Source organism: Lepisosteus oculatus, chromosome 7 (assembly GCF_040954835.1).
Source record: "Lepisosteus oculatus isolate fLepOcu1 chromosome 7, fLepOcu1.hap2, whole genome shotgun sequence".
NCBI classification, from domain to species: Eukaryota; Metazoa; Chordata; class Actinopteri; order Semionotiformes; family Lepisosteidae; genus Lepisosteus; species Lepisosteus oculatus.
In genome coordinates, this window is record NC_090702.1 from 7,232,982 (window position 1) to 7,258,431 (window position 25,450).

Consider the following 25,450-nt stretch of genomic DNA (forward strand, 5'->3'; position numbering starts at 1 on the left):
TACTTGTTGTAGAACCTCTTCCAAAAGACGCACTTCCATTACATATTTCCTTTTTTATTTAACATGGTGCAAACAGCAGAGTACTATATGAACGAATGACTGACACGAGAGTCAGTGGCAAAGTGCAAATGGGACTGTTTGCATGCAAGCCTGCGAAAGTCTGGATGTTTTTCGAGCACAGCCAATCCTGGTATTGCTTGGCCAGTTGCACCTTGCCATCAGTTTACAGTTGAGCAGGTGTGAAATAATCCATAGTGTAGCTTCCAGTCGGCAAACTTGTTCGATAGCACACCTCAAGAGTTCCTCAAGAGTCTCCCCTGTGGTAGTTTTTAAAGACTTCATGCTATAGGACCTCATGTGTTACCGAGTTTCATCCAGATAGGATACAGCTTGGATTGTTTCACATCAAGACATCACCTGTAACTCTGTTAAAGTACCTGCATGGCATTGAAAGTATTAAATATACTTTCATCACTCACCATCTGCATTCCACTCCTAATACTCACATCTTATACCACTGTAGGACTCTGTTTTTTCTTTTAACAGTTTTATTTGCCAGTGTAGGGGCATTTGATGCTCATGCTGCCAGAGACTCTTTTAAACTTTTAAACTCATTCTAAATTTTTAATATAGTGTTTGCTTTAGTGTTTGTGGTTTGTGCCAAGTCAAGATGCCCCCAGACAGGCTCATATCATATCCGTTTTTAATTTAAACGTTAAAAATGGAGTTGAATTACTTTAGGCAGTGAGTATAAGTACTAATCTTTGGCTTTTCATATAACTTTTTGGATACTAATAAGTTCCAAAAGAACCATATCAGTTAGGTACTTTCAATTCCCAGACTATGTAAACCATAGCAGAAATGTAAATAAAATCTTGAGATTAATTATGAACTCCAATATTGTGCTCTTACATCATTGTAAAAGAGTTGTACTTTTGAAATTAGAAGACGACAAACTGCGAAATGGGCTAGCTGCTTTCTTTCAAACTTTAATTTAATTTTATTGTAATCTATACCTTCACCTTGGGATTATGCTGTCATGAATATGAGCCTTTTTCAATTAATTTAATTGACTTTCCTTAATGCAGCACCTATTGATGCAGTGCAAGTTCATTGCTGGCTGCAGTAAAAGTTACTGTACTTCACTCCAGGTTGGGCTTTCCACCTTTAGCAGCTAGAAGGAAATTGACTTTGTCAGCTCTCTGCTCAAAGTGTATAAAATGACCTCTACCATCTTACTTAATACAATTTTATACATAAGGCCGTCTCTGTCTGCTAGCTGAAGACACATTTTATGAAATTTAAAATACTAAAGTTCATATTAAAACTGGCAGGGAGACATATTCATGCATAATGCTGTCTGGAGAGAATCTGCAACCCAGTCTAGCTGACTAGTGCCAGCAGCCCTGCACTTCAAGGGAGCTGACCTTTTCTGTTGTTTCTCTGCTGATGCAGTGTCAGATTTTTGGAGTGTCTGTACGGTGTTTCTTCTGACTGCTCATCATTAACTCTTACATTTTAAAAGGCACTTAAAAATACACTGGATTGAGTATTTAAGGCCTGGGCATTTTTTTTGGTCAAATACGAAGACTTCAGGCATTGTGCAAAGTCACTCATCATCACATTTTCTTTTAGATGTTAGTAATAGCAATAAAGCTGTTTAAAGTTTTGCCTGCCTCTGCCCATTGTCCTTATTCACAAGGTTTTCTGAATTATTTGATTAAACTGATAGCATAATCAACCTTTAGGGCAGGCTCTGGCTGCTAAGGAAGTCATTGATACCCATCTACCTATCCCTCTGTGTATTTTTAACTACTAGCCTGGCTGTGGCCTTGGATTTTCTGTGCTGTGTACTGTAAAGTTAGGTGAAGGGGAGTCCAGGTGGCAGTGTTTGAAGTGCGTGAACTGCAGGGCCTGTTCAGATGGAGGCTGTGCTGACCGACTGGGCCGTGTTTTCCTTTTTCAGGAGCGCATCATCGAGCGCCTGAAGGAGCAGCGAGACCGAGACGAGCGCGAGAGGACGGAGGAGCTGGAAAGCAACAGGAAGGAGCTGAAGGAGCTGAAGGAGAAGCTCAGCTTGCTGCATGGAGACCTGTCGGACAGGGAGGTGGGTACTGACCATGCAGCAGTGCTGCCTCAAGTTGAAGGGATTCAGGGTATGACCTCTGTTTTCACACTAAAAGCAGCTTGTTTCTGTTTCTGCAGGTACAGTTACCTGTTTTAGGTTTTATGAAGGGTTACACCAAGAACAGATTTTGATAAACCAAAACTATTATACCAAAACTGCAAAAACTCTTGGTTGGTGTTTCACATTTCGGTGATGTTCAAGGAGTAGTTTACCAACAGAGCTACTTTATATGCTTGTGCAGGGATGCTGAAGACATTATGTGTGCTACCCAGACAATGAGTTAAAAATGGAAGTGTTACAGTGTAGCTGACTAGCAGTCATACTGTAAATGTCTAGTTTAGTTCCCAAACACTTATTATTATTACTTATTAACTTGGAAATACTAGTTTTTCTCCTATCCTCATTCCTTTTCTCCCATTCTCTGTTATATAGTGCATAGGATATACATTATTCTGCTGCAGTCTGACTGTTAAATGCTAAATAATATACCCTTCCTTAATATTAAAAAGGCCACAAATAATGTAAAAGTTTTTTTTCCCCTCTTGCCATGTCATTAGGATTATTGATGCAGACTTTATTTTGTATTTATAATAAATAATTAAAAAATTGTAAATACATTTTAAACAGCTCTTTTCATATCTGAATGGTTCCTTTGCCTACATGTTTCTAGATTTGTTATTAGTTTTATTATTTTAAGGTCTGAGGCCTTAATAGTATCATCATGTTTCTGTGGGAGACTCATTTGAAAACTAGAATGTCAGGTAAAAAAAAACCTTAATCTGCACTAGAAGAAAAATAACCCTTCTCTTTTTTCATGTCGATATTTCAGACAGTATTCATGTATAAAGAAAATTTAAACTGGAATTGTTGCAATTTTAGAGGACTTGCTTCATTAACCTTATCACCAGAAGATTGTTTTTTATGTAAGGAGGGTAAAGACTGTGTTCCCTGAGGAATTTAAAAGTGCAGTTTCCCTTACTGTAGCCAGATACACATGAAAAGGAATATTCTACCATGCTTCTCTGTGAAACTTGCAGAAGTCATCTGTCTATAAGTAGCAGACAGTGATGATGTATGCAGCTTCCATTAAAAAAATCAGTCACAGTCACTCTGTGCTGGAGCCCATGTCCTGACAGAAAGATTGATTCTCTGATCCCAGTATTGAGACAGCCCCTCTAATGAAGAATCTCTCCTTCTTCCTGCCCCTTGAACCTAGCTTCACTGCTGAGCCTTTGCCTTTGTATATTGTGCATTGCTACAGTAGCTGATTTCCTGCCAACATATTCTGCGGTTAGCCTCATTTATATTTTGATATCCCCACCACCTACCCATATGGTATGTTTTCACTACATACATTTAATATTGACAAGAAGTCTTGTTGTCATGTGAGAATTTAAACATAAAACCCATAGAGGAGTGGAACAGAAAATCTGGATATAAAGGTCTTGTATCTTGACTTCCTCAGACCTGTGTGGTTTCACCCTCTCAAGATTTTTCGTCACATTTTGCAGATCCTGCCTTAATCTGAGTAAGATCTGTGGGTCCTTAAATGCTTTTATAAAAAAGTGAAAAATAATTACATCAGCAAATATAGGTAGGTTGAATTAAAAAAAATCTTATATTTTACTTTGGACAAAGTTACAAAGGCTTCTTTTATATTCTAAGGTGGTCTAAATTGAGAGATTTTATTTACTTCAGAAATATAATGGTAATATTTTGAGTCCATTCTCCAAGATGAGGTATTATTTTTTCATCCATACCTCTGACACAGTGGTCAATTTTTTTCTTATTAAGCAATAATTTGCAAAAATATACAGTATTTACAAATTCCTCATTGTATTAAGTAGTTGATGGCTTGAGAGTTACTTTAGTTTTTTCTTTATACTAAAATGTCCAGTGCTCTTAACGTAAAGTAGGAGGTTGGGATGTTATTTTTTGTTTGCTTGGTAAAGCAGAGGACATTAACGATATTAAAAAAAGACCCTTTTATTGCCTATAATTGAAAAGGCTATGGTCATGTTTTCACTGAAACACTGAAAAAAAATGGACCCAGATTTGAAGTGCTTTCTCTTCAATGTGCTCATGTGGTAACATACAGTACATGTAGACTTGAATACTAAAACTGTGTTATCCTTCTTACTGCTTTAGGAAATTTCCCCTCTTCTGTTTAAAGTTAGCACAGTGCTTTCTGTTTCACACTGAATATATCCCAATCATTTTAATAACACTTTTACCATCTCTGCCTCTATAACCTGTTTTTTTATTTAAAACTACCCTTGATGACAGAAAGAGCAAAGGCAATATTCTTATTGCTGCTTCTTATTCTTGTTAAGTAAGTTATTTTAAGAAATGTCTTCTTTACCAGTATTTGTAAATTAAATCTTACCATCTTTGGATTTTTTGCCTAATTTAGAAGCATAAATAAAACAGAAGGATCCTGGAATTTGGATAATGAGTTTTAATTCTTTTTTGCTCATACTGTTGGTTCCTTTAGTTTTATGTAAATGTTGAGAATTTTTGAAGTACCTGCAGATTGAATTGTCAAACATTCTATGGGGTCTGTAGCATTTTATAAATTCACATAATAGTTAAATATTTGCAGATTTGCACTATTTTGGTTGAGCTAGCAGTGCACTTTTATTTTTAATGTTACGTTTAGCAACTAAGCAGCTTCTGGTTGTGGTTAAACACTTTTTCTCGAATAAATATCTTGCATTATCGGTCATCCGTGCTAAGAGCAGCTTTGCAGTCTGGCTAGTAAAGAAGCAAAAAAAGGGAGCAGTGTCTGCTTATGGTGTTTTAAGGAGGGGAAAAAAAGCCTGTGCTTTTTTAGGTAGTGTTTTATTTTCTGTTTTTGGGGTTTTGCTGTCCGATGCTTGCATTCCTCTTTGCTGTCTGGTCTCCTGTGCGGACTGAAGAGAGCTCCCAGCCAGACAGCCTATGTATGCCATGAAGCACCAGCCAATGGCAGCCAATAGGACGCCTAACTACTCCACTTTCCAGTCAGGTTGAAAGCAAATTTAGATCCGTGAGAAAGTATCACAGTTTCCCTGAAATCCATGTTTAGGGACTTGACGTTTTCCAGAAATCATTCAAAAATGAGACTACAGGCTCTGTTTTGAGTTGAGGTTTTTGTGTACATTGTGTAGGTACCATTTATAGAGTGTTTTATTTTCAGCTCAGTATATTCTTTCAACTGTACTATAAAATTGTTAGACATCTACATTTATTCTGCCATTTTGGGAGACAAAGATTACACTCTTCCCTGTAATTTTTTATGAAGCTTGTTTTTATTTAATGTAGCATTTGCTGTGCTCTATTAAATAGGTCTGCAAAAAAGTATAATTAATTATAAGGCAGCATTGTGATGTAGTGGTTAGCATTACTGTTTTTCAGTGCTGTGGCCCTGGGTTTACGTCCTGAGGTGCTATCTATGCGAAGTTTGTACTGTATGTTCTCCTCGTATTCATGTGGGTTTCCTTCATGTGCTTCACCTTCCTCTTACAATCCATCGACGTGCTGGTAGGTTAATTAGCTTCTTCAAAAATAAAACAAAAAACAAAGAAGAATTCTGCTCATACTCTCAGGCTATTGTATCATTCCAAGGCAGAACAGTCTGACGTTATTGCACATCTGACAGATTGTAGACATGCAGTGTTTGCATGGATGCGTTTTGCTTTTTCAGAGGCACCATTTGTAGACTGACATTGCTCTTAGGCCAAATGGTAGCATCAGCTATATTTTTATGCAAACACCAGTTGTAGTGCACAGAGATACACAATCTACTACTGACCAAACACTCTTTATCAGAGAAACTGCTTTGGGTGTCTTTATGCATTCTTGATTTATAAATGAGGGGTAAAAACACTGCTGAAATTCCTCAGTGAGTTAATGTCAGCCTAAAGAACAGAAGCAGTGCTTGCAAACTCGTAAGGACTGGTGCCCTGTGGGCAGGCATCACTGGCGATTTTGAGTGTTCTCCCCATTAAGCGTGTTCTAGAAAGGAAAGAAACTTTGCCTCACACAGGTGCTTTATGAATCATATTTCTACGCTTATGACCAAACACTTTTCATGATTATGATAATTGTTGTTTTTGTAGGACCTGTTAAGAGCCTCCTTCTACCTCATTTGATTGCAGTTAACCTACTGAGCCAAATACCTCAGCTATCATTTTCTTAGCATACTCAATAGTCCCAGTTTTATGGCAAAATGCTGTTACCATTTAGTTGGGTAGTCATTTCATACTTGGTGTTTCATACTCTCCTGCTCTTGGTGCAAGAAGCATTTACATTATCTTTCACTTCATGTTGTTCTTTACATCATTATAAGTTCTCCCATGAAAATTATGCATACAAAACCACATAATGTCTTATGTATGTGGACATGAGTATTTAATACTGTTGGGCAACACATCTGTTTGGTATGCATATCAGGAGTTGTTTAAGTGTATGATCCCAACCTAAAACTAACAGGAGGTTTAATGTGGTTTAGAAAGGTATAAATTAGATAAATAGATACGCAGGATATGCAAACATGTCAGTAAGAAGCAGCTCTGTACTTAATCCTTTGGACTTGGTGATGGGGTTTCTTGTCTCAGGGAATTAAGGGTGAAAGCTCTGAGTCACAGTCAGACTGCAGTCAGTTCTGTAACTACTTTGAAAACATTCTGAGATGGCATTATACCCCCTGTGATTGTGGTATCCATAGAAGTCAATCTATTTTATACGTGGGTCTCAACAGATGCAGGCACACAGCCATAAGGTAAAAACAGTGCCTTTATTTACATATTGTACACTGCATTAACATCTCAAAATAGTTATTTTCTAATTCTTTCTTTACCTATTCAACAGTCCTTCTGGCCTCTAGATAGATAACCTATCTATAGAACCTCAATCTTGTCTCCTCCTGCCAACGTTTTACACCCTATAGCAAGGTGTTCTCATTAAGAACATATTAGCTCTTGTTGTTCACACAGTCCATCTTATGTTTTAGCATTTTAGATTTCTATATGAATAAAAGCAGAATATTCCATTTATGCCTGCTCTCATCCGTGTTAAGTGAAAATTCACAAAATGGGGCAGAAAATGGTTACAAATGTCTAAAGCTGATAAGAAAAAGGTTCTGACTGTTCCATTTCAGCATCCTGCATATTCATTTTTTCCAACTTGTAATGATATGTATTGTTTGTAGTTGTTCAGGATTTGTTCCAAATGTGTAAACAGTTTTTTATGATATTCACGTTACAGCCAGATAACATCTGCAGCTTCTCTTTCTGTAACAATTCCACATTTGTAACGAGTCTGGTCGTTTTATTTTTCTGTCTCTTCAACCCTCACAGACATCTCTGCTGGATCTGAAGGAGCATGCCTCCTCCCTGGCCTCCTCTGGGCTCAAGAAGGACTCCAAGCTGAAGAGCATGGAGATCGCGCTGGAGCAGAAGAAGGAGGAGTGCCTCAAACTAGAAAACCAGCTCAAGAAGGTAACAGTGGCCTGTAAAACATATCTGTTGAAAAGCTCATGAGACAACTATTTTCCACTGAACTGGAGATTTCACAGCATGGAGGTGAAATCCATGTGAGGTCTCTTGTTGTGTTGTAAGACTTGGCATTTATGTTCCCTTTCCTGCTGCCCTGTTCGTATAAGGTTTTGCCACTGTAGAAAATCCAGATGAGGGGAGGAGTGAACTTGAGTGTGCTCACACTGTTGTGGACACAGCAGCCCCACACCTCACACCCTCGGGGACAGTGAGGGGAAGTTGTTTGAGACAACAGCTAGTACTTTTCCTACTCACTGCTCACTTCTGACAGAATTAATTAGAGCCCGAGTTCAGAGTAGTAGAGGAGAACATGGTGTCAGTTGGTATTAGCACACCTTTCTACATTAATTTCGACGACAGGAGGGCACTGAGAGGGAACACTCTGAGTTAACAGGGTTCAGTTGCAGTTACACAAACCTAACAATTACAGTGTTTTATTGTACATCATGTTTTTTCTTACAGGAATGTGAGAAGACTTGAAGGTTTTGCCATACACAGGTGCTTAACTAGAATTAGCTGCTGTACTTTCATACCAGTCAGTTTCAGTGATGTACTGTATCTGGGGCAGAGTGCCTAGTGGATAATAGAGTTCGGTTTTGAGCTGCTTGAATATACCTGCGCTTTTACAGCGCTAAGTGCACAATTAATCAAATCAAATAGTACATCCTGCAGCTGCTGTTTTCCACTGCTCTGAGCCCCTAGCTTTCTAGCTTAGAAGGTTCAGAACAAAAGGTCAGTTTGTTAGTTCAGCTGAAATTTTATTTGAATCAGAGTTAGAGAAATAGGCAGGATGCACATGTATTCAAGTCATTTGGAAACAATTTTAAAATATATTTTTTTTCGTAGCCATTTTAACTTTAACTTGAACAACAATAGTTAAAGTATTATTTATAAATATTGTTTTGCATTGCTGCAGTGAACAGTATTGAATATATTGAATATATGTTCTTTAAAAACAGTAGGACTCATGAGCTTTATGAAACAGCCTTTTAAAGGGCAAGGACTGTTGTATTGGGGTTTGCATAACATTTGCCAACGTTTGTCCATTCTATTATATACAGCATAAAGAATTGCCTACTGTGAAGGATGTTTCTTTTTTATGTAGTTTTGGACATACAAGTATATGAAACCTTTGAAACCCTTTTCTTCCTTTATTTTTTTTACTGGAAGGAATATAAAGAATATCTCTTTCTATAGTATGGTGTGGATTTTTCCCAGGAATTGTTAATCTAAAGTAAAAATAATGCTAGCATATGATTCGAGGGGGACCTAAAACCCATGCCTGTTTTAAACCAATTGGCGTCCATTAATTGTTTGAATAACTTAATTTTATAACTTAGAATTAATAATTATACTGATCAGGAGATTGTAAGTGCAAGCCTCAATCATCTAGTTGCAGTCTTCTGGAATGGATCCATGATCGTTTTGTCAATATACTGTATAGCATATGGTTGCTTTTTGTTGTATTTGACCATATCCAGTGTCATAATAACTGCTTGTCTTTATTTCCAGAGGATGACTTTATTGTAGTCATTGTTTCTCTCTGTTTGCCTCTCTCTTCTCTCCTCCTGCCTATCTCTTCCCCCTGTTTGTTCTCTCCTGAAGCACACTGAGCTCATCTCAGGCCATCCTCCTACACTTGTAAGTGCATCCTGTTCTGAATTGCCACTGCAAGCTCAGTCCGTCCCATGATTTGGGGTGTGTTTGTGCTTGCATGGGTTGGTCCTGCACCCCTCCCTCACTCCTCTGTGTCTGTCTTGGTGTGTGTGACTGTGCCCGTGCTGGAGCTGTGCCATCAGATCTCTCTCGCTATCTTAGTTAATAAGTATGGAAGCAATTTTTGTCCCAGTGATCTATCATGTAACCTGATATCAGAAGAGTCGGAAACACCTTCACTGATTGCTATTGGCACCTGCTTCTCCATTAGCCACTTCACAACATGCCATTCATGTTCAAAGCAGTTGAAATACCCAGGTTAAAGCAAAGTTTATGCTGATCAGCCCAGTTTTTGAGTGACACAAGGTCTTCTCTGGATGGCAGCCTATTTAAATAAGCGAATATATTAGCTAGCAGGAAGGGAAGAAAAAAACAGTTGTGTCCAATGAAATTTTTTATGTCTACTCTGTTTTATCACTAGGGATTATCTTCAAAAGCTTTATTGAAATGGTAACATAAACTTGGCAAATTTAAGACCATTCTGGTTTTCTTCAGCATGGGCGAATCTGTAAAATCTATGCAAAGACCAAACGGAATGGTTTTGCTAAATGGCAGAAAAGGCTGTCATGATGTTTCACCATCTGGATTTTGATTCACGGGGAAAAAAAAGGAGGCATCATCCATTGGAGACCCAGATGAATGTTATTTGAAATAATCATTGCTGTATCATTTGAGTCCCCATGAGCTTTGGATAGAGCTTTCATCATACATGCTGACAGAACTTGAAAACACAGTATCCTGATCAAAATATGATGGAAACAATTCAGTGTCCTTTTTTGGAAAGGAGAATTGGAGTTTGCAGCACATATTACTATCTGTAATGAGTAGGATGATTTATAGTAGAAAAGAACATTAGGAAAAAGGCCTGTATTGATTTTTTTAGTTTTCTCCTTTAAATTAGAAATTGACGTGCTGCAATTGGACGCTTGCCATGCCTCCAACATAAACTTGTTTGCATACTTTTATCAAAGTCTGCATCCAGAAGAAGCACATTTTTGTAGACATCATTAGTAATCTTATATTTGTGAGTTTCTGTGCATAAACCTGTCCAGTTTGTGTTCAAGTCAGAGTACAAGACAGTGATCTCTACAGTACTATGTAAGGTGTTGGCAAAGATGAACCCCCTCCCCGAAGAAATTTGTCAAAGCTGGTTGCAACAAAATTCCATTAAGAAGATGCTGCACAATCTTTGTAAATGTTTTGCTTATTAAATGTATGAATTGCTGTGTAGATGGGGATTCACTGCAAATAAAGGAAAAGTTATTTTACCTCCAGTATTTATTTTCTGCTTGAGGTAGTGTTAAGTATATGTATTGTTTAAAAAAAAACAATGCTAGTAAAGAGAAAATATTTGCGTTGCTTCCCTAAAGTAAATGATACCATTTGCTTTGTGCTGCTAAGGAAATCTCTAAGGGAATAGCTCTTAAGATTAAGAATTGTGCTTCCTGCCTTGCTGCTCTGCTTTCCTTCTAGCTTTCTGCAAAGGCACAACTATATTAAAATCTTTCTCTCTACAGCACCCAAAGACTTATTGTTTCAATAAAACAAATCAAGAAGTGTGTCTGCTTCATTTCAAAATTGGAAATCTTAAATACTTATTAGGTTGCCAAAATAAATTTAAGGTCTTCCAAAATCCCCTATTTTTCTCTATTTTCTATTCTCTAAATCCCCTTGTCAGAATGAGTCTGTCCAGCAGCAAATACTTATATATATTACTAATGTACAGTTTAGGTGATTTATTGCAGTTTGTATGTTTCAGAGAGAGAAAAATATTAAAAAAGTTATAACAGAAAGGAAAAAGACCCATTTTTGTGCCTTAAAATAATTAAGTAGGACACCTAACTGGGGGATTATGAATTTTAAAGGTTGTCTAATAATTTCAAGATCTCAGACATTTAATAAAAACAACAAGTATGTGCTTGATTGGCATTTGCAGCTCATGTGACTTTAATAATGTTGTGTAAAAAATAATAAAACCCTCTGGTTTCCATTGATTATTAAAACACTTAATCATAAAAGCTCTTGAAATACTAAGCCCCACAGATGAAACCACATTATTCAGGGTTTTATTATTCCACCTTGTTTTTTGAATGAAATTTAAGAAGCTAGTTTCCAGGCTGTTCCATGTTCCTAAGGTGTACAGTACTTTTAGCTTGGGCTCAGGTTCCACACAATCTAGAATCACCTCGTACATCAAAAAAAGAAAGCACTTTATTCTTTTACCAGTGGCATAACAAAAAAAGACTTATAAAACTAAGATATATTTACCATGCTACACTTTTTGGTAGCATGTGTGTAAGTTTCCATTGTTGCACTCACTATCACAATCAACATTTGCACCAGGACTGGAAAAGAGGATATTCTATAAACTAATGTTAGTTCATTGTGTATTACAACAGGCATGTAGGAGATGTATAGTGCAATATATATATAGTTCTTATATATGAGAATATAAGAAAAGTATAAATGAGATGTACCTATTTGGGTAGTTAAAAGCTACAGTGATTTATTTGAGGATCTTATATATTATAGCCATTTTACCCAACCAGCTCTATGACTTAACAACATAGTTGTTCCATACTCCCAAAATCTGAAATAACTTTATTCACAGATTAAAATGTTTTTTCATGTAGTTTTAACTTGTGGCCCCAGGTTCATATTTCACTGTTGATACTGACGAAGCATCCTATGTTGACCACATGGTTGAGCCTTTTCTCCAGTCAGGCCAAAGGCATTCCAGGCCACCTGTTGGAGATGCTTGAGATATCAGGAGAGGAAGTGGAAACTAATCTACACTCCTTTACGTCTGATTTACTATATGCCAGCTTTCTGCAAGATGAAAAGGTGAACAAACACTGGCTACGTCACCATTACTTAATCAAGTTCTCACAGTTGTTGACCTAAAAGGTGTTGCATTTCGGTGGGTTGGTGATGCCAGTCACCTCAAGCCTGTGAAGCACTTTGGGTGCTATAGGAAAGTGTGTTTTATAATTTTAGCTTTGACAGTAGTGGAAATATGATTAGCATCAAGAGCAATAGAAGCAGCCAAAATAGAAACTTTTCTTTAACAAGATATGAAGGCACAGGTGGATCTTTTTGGATAAGTTAGATGACCAGTTTTAGAAATTAAGGAATGCTTGTGTTGACAAAAATTGAGTAACTGTTTTTATGCATCTGTTTTACTGAATCATTCATTGTTCTTTTGTCTGTTCATGAATTTGAGACTTGACATCTTGATTACTGCTTCAGCATGTCGTGTAAGGTGAAGACAGGTGTTTGTGAGTTTTACAAAATGTGCAAGCACTCAATGACATAATGTGATTTTTACTTTTTTTTTAATTGAATGAGCTCATTTCTGTGTATAGACACACTTGGATTTGTAATGTACACAGTTTATCAGCTGCAGTAGTAAGCTCAGCCCACTCTTCTAAGAGTGCTGGCTTAACGTTGTGAGCAGAAAACATGAATGCCCTGCAAATTTATCTTTCCATTTACCTTTCCATGTTTACTCAGTTGTTTGCCCCCCAAACTATTTTGTGTCTTTTATTACTGTGCCAAATCCAAATATGTTATAAACTTAATAGTACTACCCAAGAAGATCAAAACCAATAAATATTGCTTGCCTTCACAAGGTACACACCACAGGGGAATGAAAATAAGCTAATGAAAAGATTAATATGTTTTCCATAGGTTTCTGCTGTTGTGTCTTTAATTAGACTGTTACTGTGTAGTTGACACTTCAGATTTTCATGTACATGTTCTTCAAGAGGGCACCATGATGGTGCAGAGGTAAGCATTGCTACCTTGCACTGCTGGAGCCCTGTATTCAAATCCAAGGGGTCTATCTGCATGGAGTTTGTAGGTTCTCCCTTTGTCCGTGTGGGTTTCCTCTGGGTGCTCTGGTTTCCTTCCACAGTCCAAAAACATACTAGTACAGTACAATATAGTACTTCAGAACAGTCGGCCCTAGAGTGTGTGTCTGTCTGTCCTGTATAGTATATAACACTGTATAACACTGTATATGCACCCAGTGTTTGCCAGGATAGTCTTTGGCTTTCTCGCCACCCTAAATTGGAAGAAGCGGTTAGAAAATGGATAGATGGATGTTCTTCAAGAAAGGAACAACAAAAACAAAAACAATGTGTGGTTAAGGTGTATGAGGTGAAATGCCCACAATCTCAGATGGTTTGGCAATTGTGCTCACAAGCATTTTTTGTGTCAGCAGTTCCATAACACTCATATTGTGTATGGAAAATGGTGATAGTTATAAATTATTATGGACAGCATAATATGGTGGTGCCCAGTTTCATTTATAATAAATAGCTAACCCACAAGAGCATTTTGAAACTTCACAGGGTTAGATGTTTTTTTAGATTAGTTTTCAGTAAACTCACATGACTTGTGATTAGGTATATCTTGGCATTTCGTAAAGGTATAATATGGTAGTGTTGCTTTCAGTCAGCATTCTCTTTAAAATTGTTTATTGAGTTTAGCGTGTGTGGAAACCCATGGAAGAATATTAAAATATTACGAGAAAAGTTAGTGAGTTGTTTGAGGGGAAAAAATTCCAAGAACTACCACAATACCAGTACCTCTGACAGGAAGGTGACCTCAGAATGTCTATTTTTTCCCCCTGCAGACAGAATTTCTCCTTGGATATGCAGGACACCAAGCTGTAAAATAGTAAATGCAGTCATAACCTTCGCCCAGCTTCACAGACACCATTATTTGGCACCTTCTATGGAAATCTCTGTGGCTCTTCACAGTCTTGAAAGTGCAAATTAAAGCCCTTAAATGTTGACTTGAAAAATATCATTAATAAAAAAAAGACTTTCTGGTGTTTGGGAACAAATACATAAACTCTGGCTTATGTTATTGGTACCTGGCAAGAAAATGTGTACCTGGAACTCGAAAGGACTGAACAGTACCTGTCTGAAAAAGCTGCACTCAACTAATTTTAAAGGTTTCTCGGGGCCTGCAAATTATTTTCAGGTTGTAGGGAAAAAAGACATTTCAGTTGTCATTTGACTCAAACACCGTAACCTCAAAAGATACAGGGGTGTGGATTTATTAAAGTTTGAAGAAGGAGTAGAAGAGAAAAATAAATTTACAATAAGTTCACTTAGAAATTGATTATTGGTAAATTTCATTTCTTAATAAACCATAAAACCACTAGGGTCCAGAACTCTTGGAGTGATTTATTAATTCACAGAATTAAGAAAAATATTTATATTTGCTGCACAATAAAAAAAATCTTATTAAAATGCTGTAATAGTTAGCATGATGAGATCTGTGTTTTCTGTGTCTTTTGTACTATCCTTGAAACATTCTTGGAGTGAGTAGTGTAAGATGTACATCTCATTGTCCTCTGTGAAATGTGTTAATGGCAATATGGGTTTGATTTGCAGGTTTATGCTGTCTAGCGTCATTGTGATTTACAACTGGCAAAGCCCATTGTAAATTAGCTTAAGTTAAATGTTTTTTCACTTCAGTTTAAGAAACTGTATGGGAATTAGAAAACAACTAATAACTGAATAATTGGTTTGAAAAACCTTTCACTGGCACACCTTATTGCTAAAGCTCCGCATAATTATAATCATATTTTCTTAAGGCCTTGAGACATAAAACACTTATCACTTATTCAGTGTCTTTCTTTTTCCTTGAACATATCACAGAGCCCTGGGTTTTATTGTTTATTTAATATCTTTACCCATGGCAACTCATTAAGAATCAATTTGTTGGTAAAACAAAGACTCACAGTTTCACATGTGACTTAACTGCCTGGTGCTGTAAGCAAAGTGAGATACTGTGATATGATTCTCAGATACTGTGAGCCATAACCTGTTGAAATCAGAACTGCAGGGTCTAATACAACATAGTAAAGGGCAAGATGATATGTCAAAGCAAAAAAGCAAAGCAAGTTTTAATCAGGCTTTTACTTACTAGACTAGTAAAAACCTGTGACAATAGGAGGACCTGTAGTAAATGTAGTGTAGTTGTTTTTGTTTTGCTACCATTGTTTTTACTGTGCCATTAAATGTAGTTAAACCATAGACTAGTGTTCGCATTACTTTTTAAAAAGTTGGACTGTCTTCAGTATTCCCTTTCAGCTATATGTGGACTGTAACAGTGACATTCACTCTAGAGGACCCTGAATTGGGGTTGGTCCAGCTTTGCACAGATCTGCTTTCATTAGTGAATTCTGTCATTGGTTTCATTCAGACACACCACGCAAAAGACCTTTTGTGTTTAATTTTGGATGCATTTTAGCTGGGTGCAAAGAATATAATAGTGATAAAGTTCAGACTAGTTGCAAAGCATGGGTCTTGACAACGACTCTGGAAAATAACGTGAATGGAAAATAGAGAAAGATTAAAACTGAGAGCACAATAATATCTTGTGGACAAAGGAAAGATTTTTCCATCTTTATTCCGACACACTGTTCAGTTTCAGACTGCTGGAGACTGGACTCCATAAGTGAAAGGCTTCTGTCATCCACCATGGGGGCTCCTTGACTGAACGGTTTCTTCCACCCTTCCCCGTAGGCCCAGGATGCTGCCATGGAGGCGCGGGCAAGCACAGAGCTGGCAGAGCGCATCCAGGCCCTGGAGAAGGAGGTGGCGCGGCACCGCGAGGAAGCCACCAAGGCCCAGGCCGAGGTGGACCGCCTGCTGGAGATCCTGCGTGAGATGGAGAATGAGAAGAATGACAAAGACAAGAAGATTGCCGAGCTGGAGAGGTAGGAAGATCTGACCCCCCCCTGTGTGTCTGAGTGTGTGGATGTGGGGGTCGTGTGAGTGGTGTTTGAAACAGTTTGACACTGTTCCAGGAATCTTTTCACCACGATAGAAGGGAATCTGTGCTTTTCATGTTTGGATTTGACCCCAACACCAACGTTAGCATTCCAGTTTTTGCGAAAATCTTCAGCCTCTACATCACAGACTTCAAACACCTTTAGTTGTTGAGTTATTTCTGCTGTTTTAGTGCTTCACTTTAGAATCTCTTGTCGCAAACGCAAACTACAGCTTACTGCATATGTACCGCACGTCAAGCAATATCAGTTCACCCACCAAAGGTATTTTACTTGTTTTACTTCTGAGCAAAGAACAAGCAGATCCATAATTGCTTTACTTTTGAAGTGAATAAAAGATCTTTACAGAACCTGCTTTTTACCTCTGTGATGTTGTCTAATGTGATGACGTACAACTGAGTTGTTTTTTATGACCTCTTTGGGCCTTCTTCTTTTAGGTTCAGAATTATGTATCTCTGCTCAGGGGCAACAATCAGGTGTGCTATTTCCTGTCCATAATCAGTACAACTTAAGAAAGGTCACGAATGAGGTCATCTGGCCCCTTGCTAACAAAAATTGATTAGTTGCTAATAATGAACAAAGGGCAATGCAGGTAATGGCTTTTTTTATCAGTATATAATTCTGTTTTAGTTCGTGCCAGCCTTTGCTTGGAGGTGTTACTAGGCTGAAGGATTTATAATAAAATATGTATTTCGTTATGAGCTTTAGACAAGGAATGACCTCACCGTGCTTTAATAAAATCAGAGTGCCATACCAAAGACAGAGGTCTTATACTGCCTTTAAAAACACAGAAACAGTTTTTGATACGATAACAGAATTAATTGAATAGAAAGGAAGCTTGACTAAAAGAACAGCTCTCTGCAGTTTGCAGTGTTCCCCTACCCACCATCTCTGATCTAATTGAAAGTTTTAGTTCATCTTTTCAAGCGGAGACACTAATTAATCATTTCTTGCTTTTTCCCTTCTGTTTCCATGACAGCGGTACCTAGACTACGTGTATTGTTATTTAGTACACAATTATATACAGGCAAACTCACTGTCTAAGAACAGGCCTTGTAGTGTAGGTTAAATGAAACAATTAAAACGCTAAGCGGCAAGTTAATTTTTAATAATTCACTGTTATTATGCATCTCTTAAGAAATATTCACATTACAGTGCTTTTTTTCAAAAGAGCCAGTACAGCTACTGTATGCTCATGGTTTTGTAAAAAAAAACCTTTGCAGCAGAAAGAGCAAATCTTGTCATTATAATTTTATGCGCTTTTACTGCTGAAAAAGTGACTAAACATTGCAGACCTTTGAATCCAAGATAGCGTTATGATGTTTATTAACAAAATGAGCCAATACAGGTTACAGTACAATGAGGTTCTGTATTTTAGCATGTGCTCTATATTAACACTGACACATCACTGGACCATCAACAACTCGGGAGCTGAAAGCAGCACTTGAGCAGAACAGGCAGGGCAGTAGCTCCTTGTTTGGCACAGTGCATTTGAAATGTTAAAATCCGGAGCAGGGCTGTCCAACCCTAGCCCTGGTAGACTGGTGCATCTGCAGGTTTTCTGTGTCTCACTAGGTCCCTAAGAGCAAGGAGAAGCTGATAAATTGGTTCAGTTAAACCAGTAACCATCTGATTTAGCTCATTAAGAGCTGAGTTGGAATGCAAACCTACAGACAACACAGACCCTCTAGGACCAAGATTGGACAGGCCTGATCTAGAGAATGCCAAGACTTAAAAAAACATTGTAGAGCTGAAAGTTAATATTAGGGTTCTTTTTGTTCTTTGTTTGTTCTTTCTAATGGATTTGAAATGATTGCATTTCTAAATTAGTTTTGAGAGAATGCAATCAAAGGAGCTCATTCTGTCGATTTTAATGAGCCTTTCAGTGATGATGCAAAAAAAACTGCCCACAATTTGCTTATCAACAAAGCAGTTGCACTCGTGTTTTGTAAATTGCAAGTTCTGAGTTGCAAGGAACAGGTGTCAAGTTCACAGCATGGATCATGAATGACCGCATTCATTAGTCTCAGAGGTCTAAAGGTTTGTCAGCTCCAAATCTCGGAAACGGACTAAAATAAAGAAATGTTCCTTTAGTTGTATGTTTTTGAAATATGGATATATGGGATGGAGGAAATAAAAACAGAAATCCAAAAAGCTCTTTTCAAAACTTCACCACTTTTTTCCATTTGTATGTTTTATTCATTTCATTCCATTTTGGAATACCAGATAGTTTAGACAGAATTTTTACTTTTTATCATTCTTGTTTAAGCAAGAATATTTGAACGCATTTCAGTATTAGTGAACATAGTTACAGTATGTGAAATAAAAAAGAGGGCTTAATGACTGTTCATTGCAGTTGGTAGGCACACTGGAGAGAAGTAGAAACCAAAGACACTGCACACAGTTTTTTAATAAGCTAAACGTATATGTACTGTATGTTTCTGAGTCATTTGCGTAAAGCCAAGGTTGGTATCCAAACGTGTTTGAAAAAGTAAACCTTGTGTGTAGAATAAAAGCACACATTAAGTTTTAAAGTATTATTCTTAGTCTGTAAAGTGTGATAAGTGCAATTGGCTTCATATTTGAAGTTGAAACCTTCAAAAGCTGAAGACACTAAGGGTTTTGTGTGGTTCAGCCAGTAAGCGTGCTTGCTCAGCAGAACAAACTCAGTAAATCCAGATGTAACAGGTTTGAGCCTGGCTATTGTCAATGGATAACTCATTTGGATTTCCCAAGTAGCAGCACATTATACTGTAGGCTGAGCACCATCAGGGTTGGGTGGGGTTAAGGTAGCTACAGTGACTGCCATGCCTGTGAGCTACTGATGCTGCCAAATGCCAGTAATGAGTATGTCATATGGCAAATTTACATTTTCAGAAGTCTTTTGAAAAGTTAGTATTTCTGAGTGATTCTAATATCACAAGTGGTAAGCTTTCAAGGAAATGCATGTATTTGTATTCAGAACTGATTAATATAAAAAACAACAGTATACATAGGGGATGAAAGTTCAGGTACGTAGATCTGTCTTACGACTGCTGCTGTTCAGGAATTTATATCATTGATCTAGATGCCGGCATAGTTAGTAAATTAATCAAATTCAGAGATCATGCCAGTTCAGAAGGATCAACAAACACTGTAAAAGCAGCAAACGAAATTCAAAAAGATTTTGATAAAATCTGAAGCTGGGAAAATGCCTGGCAGATGATATATAATGTAGATAAATGTAGGGTTTTGCATGCAGGCAGCAAATATAAACTATAAAAAAGTCTGAAGAACCAACTTATAAAACAACTTTTTATTTTAGCATTTTTACATCTTGTAGACACTGCGGGAAAGCAACAGAAAGAACAAAATTGAATGTTAGGATTTGCTGTATAGTTACATATAGAAATTAAATAGTGATACTGTATATTACAACTATACACTATTAAGATCTCATTTATAATAAAGTGTTGAAATTAAGTCACCCTAATTGGTCCAAATAATATTACTTCTTTAGAATCAGTCCAGCAAAGAACAGCCAGAAACATTTCAAGGCTTGAAAGAAAGTCTTGCACTAACATGCTAAAAGAACCAAATATTTTTAGTCTCTAACAGAGAAGACTTCAAAGGAACCCGATTTCAGTATACAGAGTCCTTAGAGACATTGACCGAGTCAGTTTAGTGAGCTTCTTCAGAATCAACACTCGAATGTGGTTGAGAGGACACAAGTGGAAACTATAGGGATGTGCATTTAAAACTCGCAACAGGAGAAACTTTTTTACACAATGGAATCTTGCCTGTGGGAACCCAGAACAAGCTACCCAGCTGCTTTGCAAAAGGTGATATTCTGGCAGCATTCCTGCTTGCTGCATGTCCGAATGATAAATGGGTCTAACAGGTGGGCTTGTCAGCGGAGTGCCTCTTAGATCCTCATGCAATTCATATGGGCTGTAGAAGTTAAGTCAAGCTGATTATTTAAAAACAGTCAAGTTGATTATTTCCATTTCTGTTGATTATGTACAAAATAATAAAACAGGTTAATGTCATTATACTTTTGCATATGCAGCCATCTTTACATATTCCATTTAGCTTGATTTTAACTGACATTTTGTAAAGCAGTGATTTAGTCCTTTCATTCTCAAACATGGTTTAAAATGTAAAAAAATTAAATAAAATAAAAGTAGAAGTCTTTACTGTTGTTACAGCACTATTAATAGCATAGCTAGCAATACTTGAAAGTATAAATATAGCATAGTAGAAAGATTACAGGCTAGAGGTGGTCATTTGGCCCATCTTGCATGTTAGTTTGGTTTAGTTTCACCTTTTCCTGAAGGAGCTAGGAGCCGGGGTCTAAACTGTTGGTTCCTGATACCCACGTCACTTTGTGTATAGAACTTTTTTTGTAATCTAATTGAAATGGAATTAGGAACTTTTCTTTTCCACTTGTTACTGAGTGTGGAATAGTGCCCTTGGCTGTCTGTAACCCACTAGGATTGTATCCACTTTACTCATCTTGCCTCTCAATCGCCTGTGTTTTAGGCTGAGGAGATTTAGCTCCTTTAATGTGTGTAGATGACAAGTCAAATTCAGAACATCGGAGAAGACAAGGCCTCACTCACATAAATTTGTCTTATGTTTGTCATCATAGTACGATCAGTTCTGAGTTGTGTTGGGTGAATGGGTTCTGTTCTTTCACTGTTACATAATGCAAGATTATTTACAACAGCTTAACTTCTTGCCATTTGATGTAATTATTGATGATTCAAATAGGCTACTGTGAATTATTGGACCTTTGCATGGTGACATACAGTACGCTTGCATGTGAGAGCTGTTGGTGTGTTGCATGTAGCATCGCAATGTCAGATGGCCTTATGGCCTCCTTATGAGTTGCTTACAGCCTTGTTGTCTGAAGAGAGTGCCGGATTTTTACAAAGAAAATAAGTCAGTAAAATAAGGAATGATTCTGTTGTTTTTGGAAAACAAAACCATTCGTTTTTTTAAACAAGAGTGTTGCTCTGTGCGGAGCTGCCAGTGTGAGCTGTTTTGTCAATGTTTGCTTGCAACCCTGTTCAGATGGATTCACAAACAGAGGGCGCTCAGCAAGTGAAAGAAACATTTCCTTAAAAAAACTTATTTGTTTCCATTATTGCTTGTGTCATTTTTGAAGTAGCCTGCCAGTGATATTGTAGGCGTTTCTGTTTCGTGTTTGCTTTATTTTAGTCTGTGATTTGTACTGTATATTGTGTACTAATTCTTGCGCCCTTTTATGTGTATGTGTGTATTTGTGTGTGCTGCCATCTTGGATCTCTTGTTTGTGTCAACATTTCCTGTCGTCATGCCCCTCACCCCTTTGTGTCCCCTCTCCTGTCCCCTCCCCGGATTTCTGTCTCCGTCTGTGTCTTCTCTCCCCCTGCGATGGGCCTTTCCTCCAGAAAGTCAACCCTTCCCTCTGCACGCCGACAGCAGCAACAGCCACCCCAAGGGCAGCAGCAGGTGTCAGTCTCTGTGCCGCAGCACATGGGGGGGTTTGTGTGGGACTTCTTGGGAAAGTGAGTGATAGAGACTCCCAGAGCTTCTGCTGCACGCTGCCCTGCCACACTGCTTGCACTCAAATTTCTCTAATTTATTAATTTTGCAAAAGTAGCATGTCACACCACCGAGTATCTTACCACAATGAGATGCGTGTTGATGGCGAGGGTTTCCCTCCTGAGCCCTTCAGCATTCAGAACACTTTCTTAATGGGGTGGGGGGGTGGGGCGTCATGCTTATAAAGAATCTTTAGTTATAGTGACCTGTACTGTGATGCCATTTCCATATCCATAGTCAGTGAATCAGTCCATGTGTTAACATTTTCCCCAGATCTTTTTTTTTAGATGTGCACAGTGCCGATGTGTTGCACATGGTTGTTGAACAGTCCTTATATTTAAACTTAACTATTCAAAAAAAGGAGAAAGAAATAATTATGAATGGTTAAAAGTCACATTTAGACTAATCTTCTAATTAAGTATCTCTAAAAAACAGTTTTAGTTCATGGCAGTCACAAAGATAGGACAAGCACAGCACAATGTCCACCTACTGTATATGGAGATTCTAATGTTTATTGTGTAGGATTAGTAGTATTGTATATAGTGTGCACTTAAACACTGACATCTCTTTGTGGAATACTTTTGCAAACATCACACAGTAAGAGATTTTTTTTCAACGAATAGCTTCTTCCTTGACCTGTGCTTTATCTTTTGAATCAGCTTTTCTAAAACCCTTTTAACATTCTATTATCTAGTTGACATTTGATATTGGAAACACACATTTTACTTGTTTTCTGAAATCTCTATATAAGATAATAATGAGTGGGGATGCGGTTCCTGTTTTCCCTTTTAGCCCATATCTGGAACTTTTCATAAGCAATAATTGGTGTGACATTTGTCTTGTTTTTCATTAAAAAACAGATTTATTTGATTAAAGAAAAAATGCATTACAAAATAAGGGGATGAATAAGGGGATGAGGTATAGTTTATAGTGTCATCTGAATGCCAGAAAAAAAATGTGCTCATCATTTTCATTTTAATTGATGGCAGGGGATATTTTCAAATGTAAAATATATATTTTTTCAGTTTTGTTCTCTCAATAACACCTTAAAATGCTGTTAAAAGTAGTAGGATATAAGCATAAATAAAAAGACCGTTATTGTCCTAGCATTACTAAAAAAGGAAAGGTTGTAATTTAAGAAAATAGTTGTTCTAATAGGTGGCATAAGAAACATTATGCTCTTAGTTTTTTATTCTGAAGAATGTCCCTTTGATAACAATACTGTATATTATCAAAAAACTGCAGATGCAGTTTTTCTAAAAATAAAAATAAAGATTTTTGTTTCCTGGTTGCAGTATCCAGCGATTTGATCCTATTAGGTACCTTAGCTTAATATAGCCATTTTCCGTGCATTTCTGCCTGGGAACATCAGTCACTCTGGGCACATTTGAGGGTTTTGTCAGTTTATCATCATATACTAAATTATGTGATTATTAAAAAATGCAAATGAGGGTTTTTTATGTGCCAGTATTTTGAAAGTTATTGGGTTTAATAGGTAACAATGAATTATTGGGACAATGTGACTCATACTTAAAACCCTCAAATAAATAAAATAAAAGGAATGAATTATTACAAAATCACTGTGGTTTATACCATGGCACACAATCAGATGAGATTTGGCATTAAAATGTATTTCTTGAAGCTAGTTAGCAGAAAGAATGGCACATTATCTAATTGAGTTCACTAGTCCAGTGTCTTCCTCATCAGGAGATGTGCTACTCTAATTCTAAGGTCGTCAGTTGCCGGGCTTGTTGAAGTACATTTAATAAACTGATCTTATTTGTACTGTGCTCTTTTCTCCTCACTGCAAAGAATTGCTTGCAATGTATTTATTGTGCATCCATCCCTGAGTATATGAAGTGCTCTTGATTTTTAATTAAAAAATTTACCCACTTGTAAAGTTGTAATCAAGAATAAATGAACCATTTGTGCTTCCAGTATATTAAGTCCAAAAGGATTTTAAGTATTTTTGTCTCCTGAGATCTGATTCGTTCTGTGTCTTACACCAAATTAATGAAACAGAAATATTGTGCATTCAAAAATGTAATTTTTGCTAAACTGTTAAATCAATAGGACAAATTTAAAAATAGAATGCCTGATGAGTGCTACATTGCTAATATCTCAAACAGAATTTTCTTTGTCACTATAGCATCACATTCACTCCAAAATTATTGAGCAGTGTGAATTCAATCTTGTTGCCAGGCCAATTTGAGGGAATTAAAAAAAAAATATCAGCCTGAAATCTCTGTAGATGCTGGCTGATAAAAATCAAACCTTAAAAAAGAGCTAGTTTTGTATTTTATGATTGCAAGAACATTGCAAATTCAAGTGCACAGAAATAATGTGAATAGGAGGAGCACATTAGCAAAAGAACAACAGAAAGAGTCATAGGCAAGTACAGCGTTGCATATTTTATTTTCAAAATAAGCAAGAGGCAACTTTCTTTCATCACCGCTGAAACCTGAATATAACCAAACAGAATAATTCTACATCAACTCATCTTTGACTGCACATACATTCTTACTTTATAATTCCACTTCCCTTCTGAACGACATGTTAGATGTATCTTGGTTAAGAGGACTACAGAATGAATATTTTGAGCTGATCCTTTGCTGTGCAGTATTTTATTGTGTATTTTGTGTTCTAGATCTGCTTTGCTGTTTTGAAGTTGATAAAATAAATTGCACCTCTACGTAGTAGTTTATTTGTTCATTCCCTCAAATTGGCCTGACAACCACAAACTGCTTTTGTCTAATATGTGTTGAAAAGGATAATTATAAGACCCATTATAATGTAATGCATGCCTCCCCTGTTGATACTCTATCCTATTTATAAATATCCTTTCTCTGTTTTTGAAATATCGCAATGCACCATTTTGTATTTTTTAAAGCTTTGAAGTTGGCAACAATGTTGATGACGTATATCATGTTTCTTTGCAGTAGTAGTCCATTCTAGTACATCAGAAGCTAAGGTATCCAAAACTTTTTTCAAGCTCTCAGTAAAGTGCAAATTAACAACAGAAAGAACGGCATTGTCAGATTTAGAAAGGCTGTATTGAATGAGTCAAAACAAAGATAATGCAAAAACTGTTCATTCTAAACTGATATTCGTTAAATATTACAGCTCTTTTGTGAGAACATGAAAAAAGATGTAAGAAGGAAGGTGATTATTGTTAATTTACTGTTTCACTTTTATCCCTTTTGGTAGTACACTGCAATAATTCTTCTTCTTTGCTTTTCTTTGTGCGATCTCTTCCATAGTCATAGTGAAGCCTTGCTTTCTTGATCTGTATCAAGCACACTGTTGAAACATTAGAGTGAGAGGAAGATCTTTCCACACAACGGGAGGTTCTTTCTTTTATCCCTTACATTGCTTAAATGGAAACTGAACTAATTTGATTACATTTTGTGCCAGTTGCTTGGCCTGGAGCTGAATGATGCCTAGTTACTCCTGTTTTAGGCTGCCTATTGGGTTACTGTCTATTGGGGTATCTGCTACTCACTCAACTACTGTAGAAAGAAGTGATTAAGTGTTTCTGGTAGCTTCATTGGTGTGGCTGTATTCACACTGCAGATCCAGTGGAAATAATGTTCTTTTTACATGGACACTTCTTAGATCAGTTAAGACAAATGTATAATGCATTGAGCATGGTCATGCCTTGTCATTTACCCCTTTGAAACAGTGTGGAAT

General features: G+C 37.1%; 1 protein-coding gene across 11 annotated transcripts in view; it reads left to right on the top strand.

Annotated features, from left to right (window-relative positions):
* The window catches only part of erc1b (ELKS/RAB6-interacting/CAST family member 1b), a 342,306-nt gene that overhangs the window by 125,683 nt on the left and 191,173 nt on the right, over positions 1–25,450 (top strand). For 6 of the 11 annotated variants that reach the window (XM_069192087.1, XM_069192086.1, XM_069192090.1 and 3 more), the window contains 4 exons: positions 1,967–2,107; positions 7,468–7,608; positions 9,271–9,306; positions 15,927–16,120. In XM_069192087.1, coding sequence (XP_069048188.1) covers positions 1,967–2,107; positions 7,468–7,608; positions 9,271–9,306; positions 15,927–16,120 — 512 coding nt within the window. The remainder of the gene's footprint in view (positions 1–1,966; positions 2,108–7,467; positions 7,609–9,270; positions 9,307–15,926; positions 16,121–25,450) is intronic. The other 5 variants (XM_069192088.1, XM_006633673.3, XM_015353066.2 and 2 more) reach the window with 1 other exon arrangement.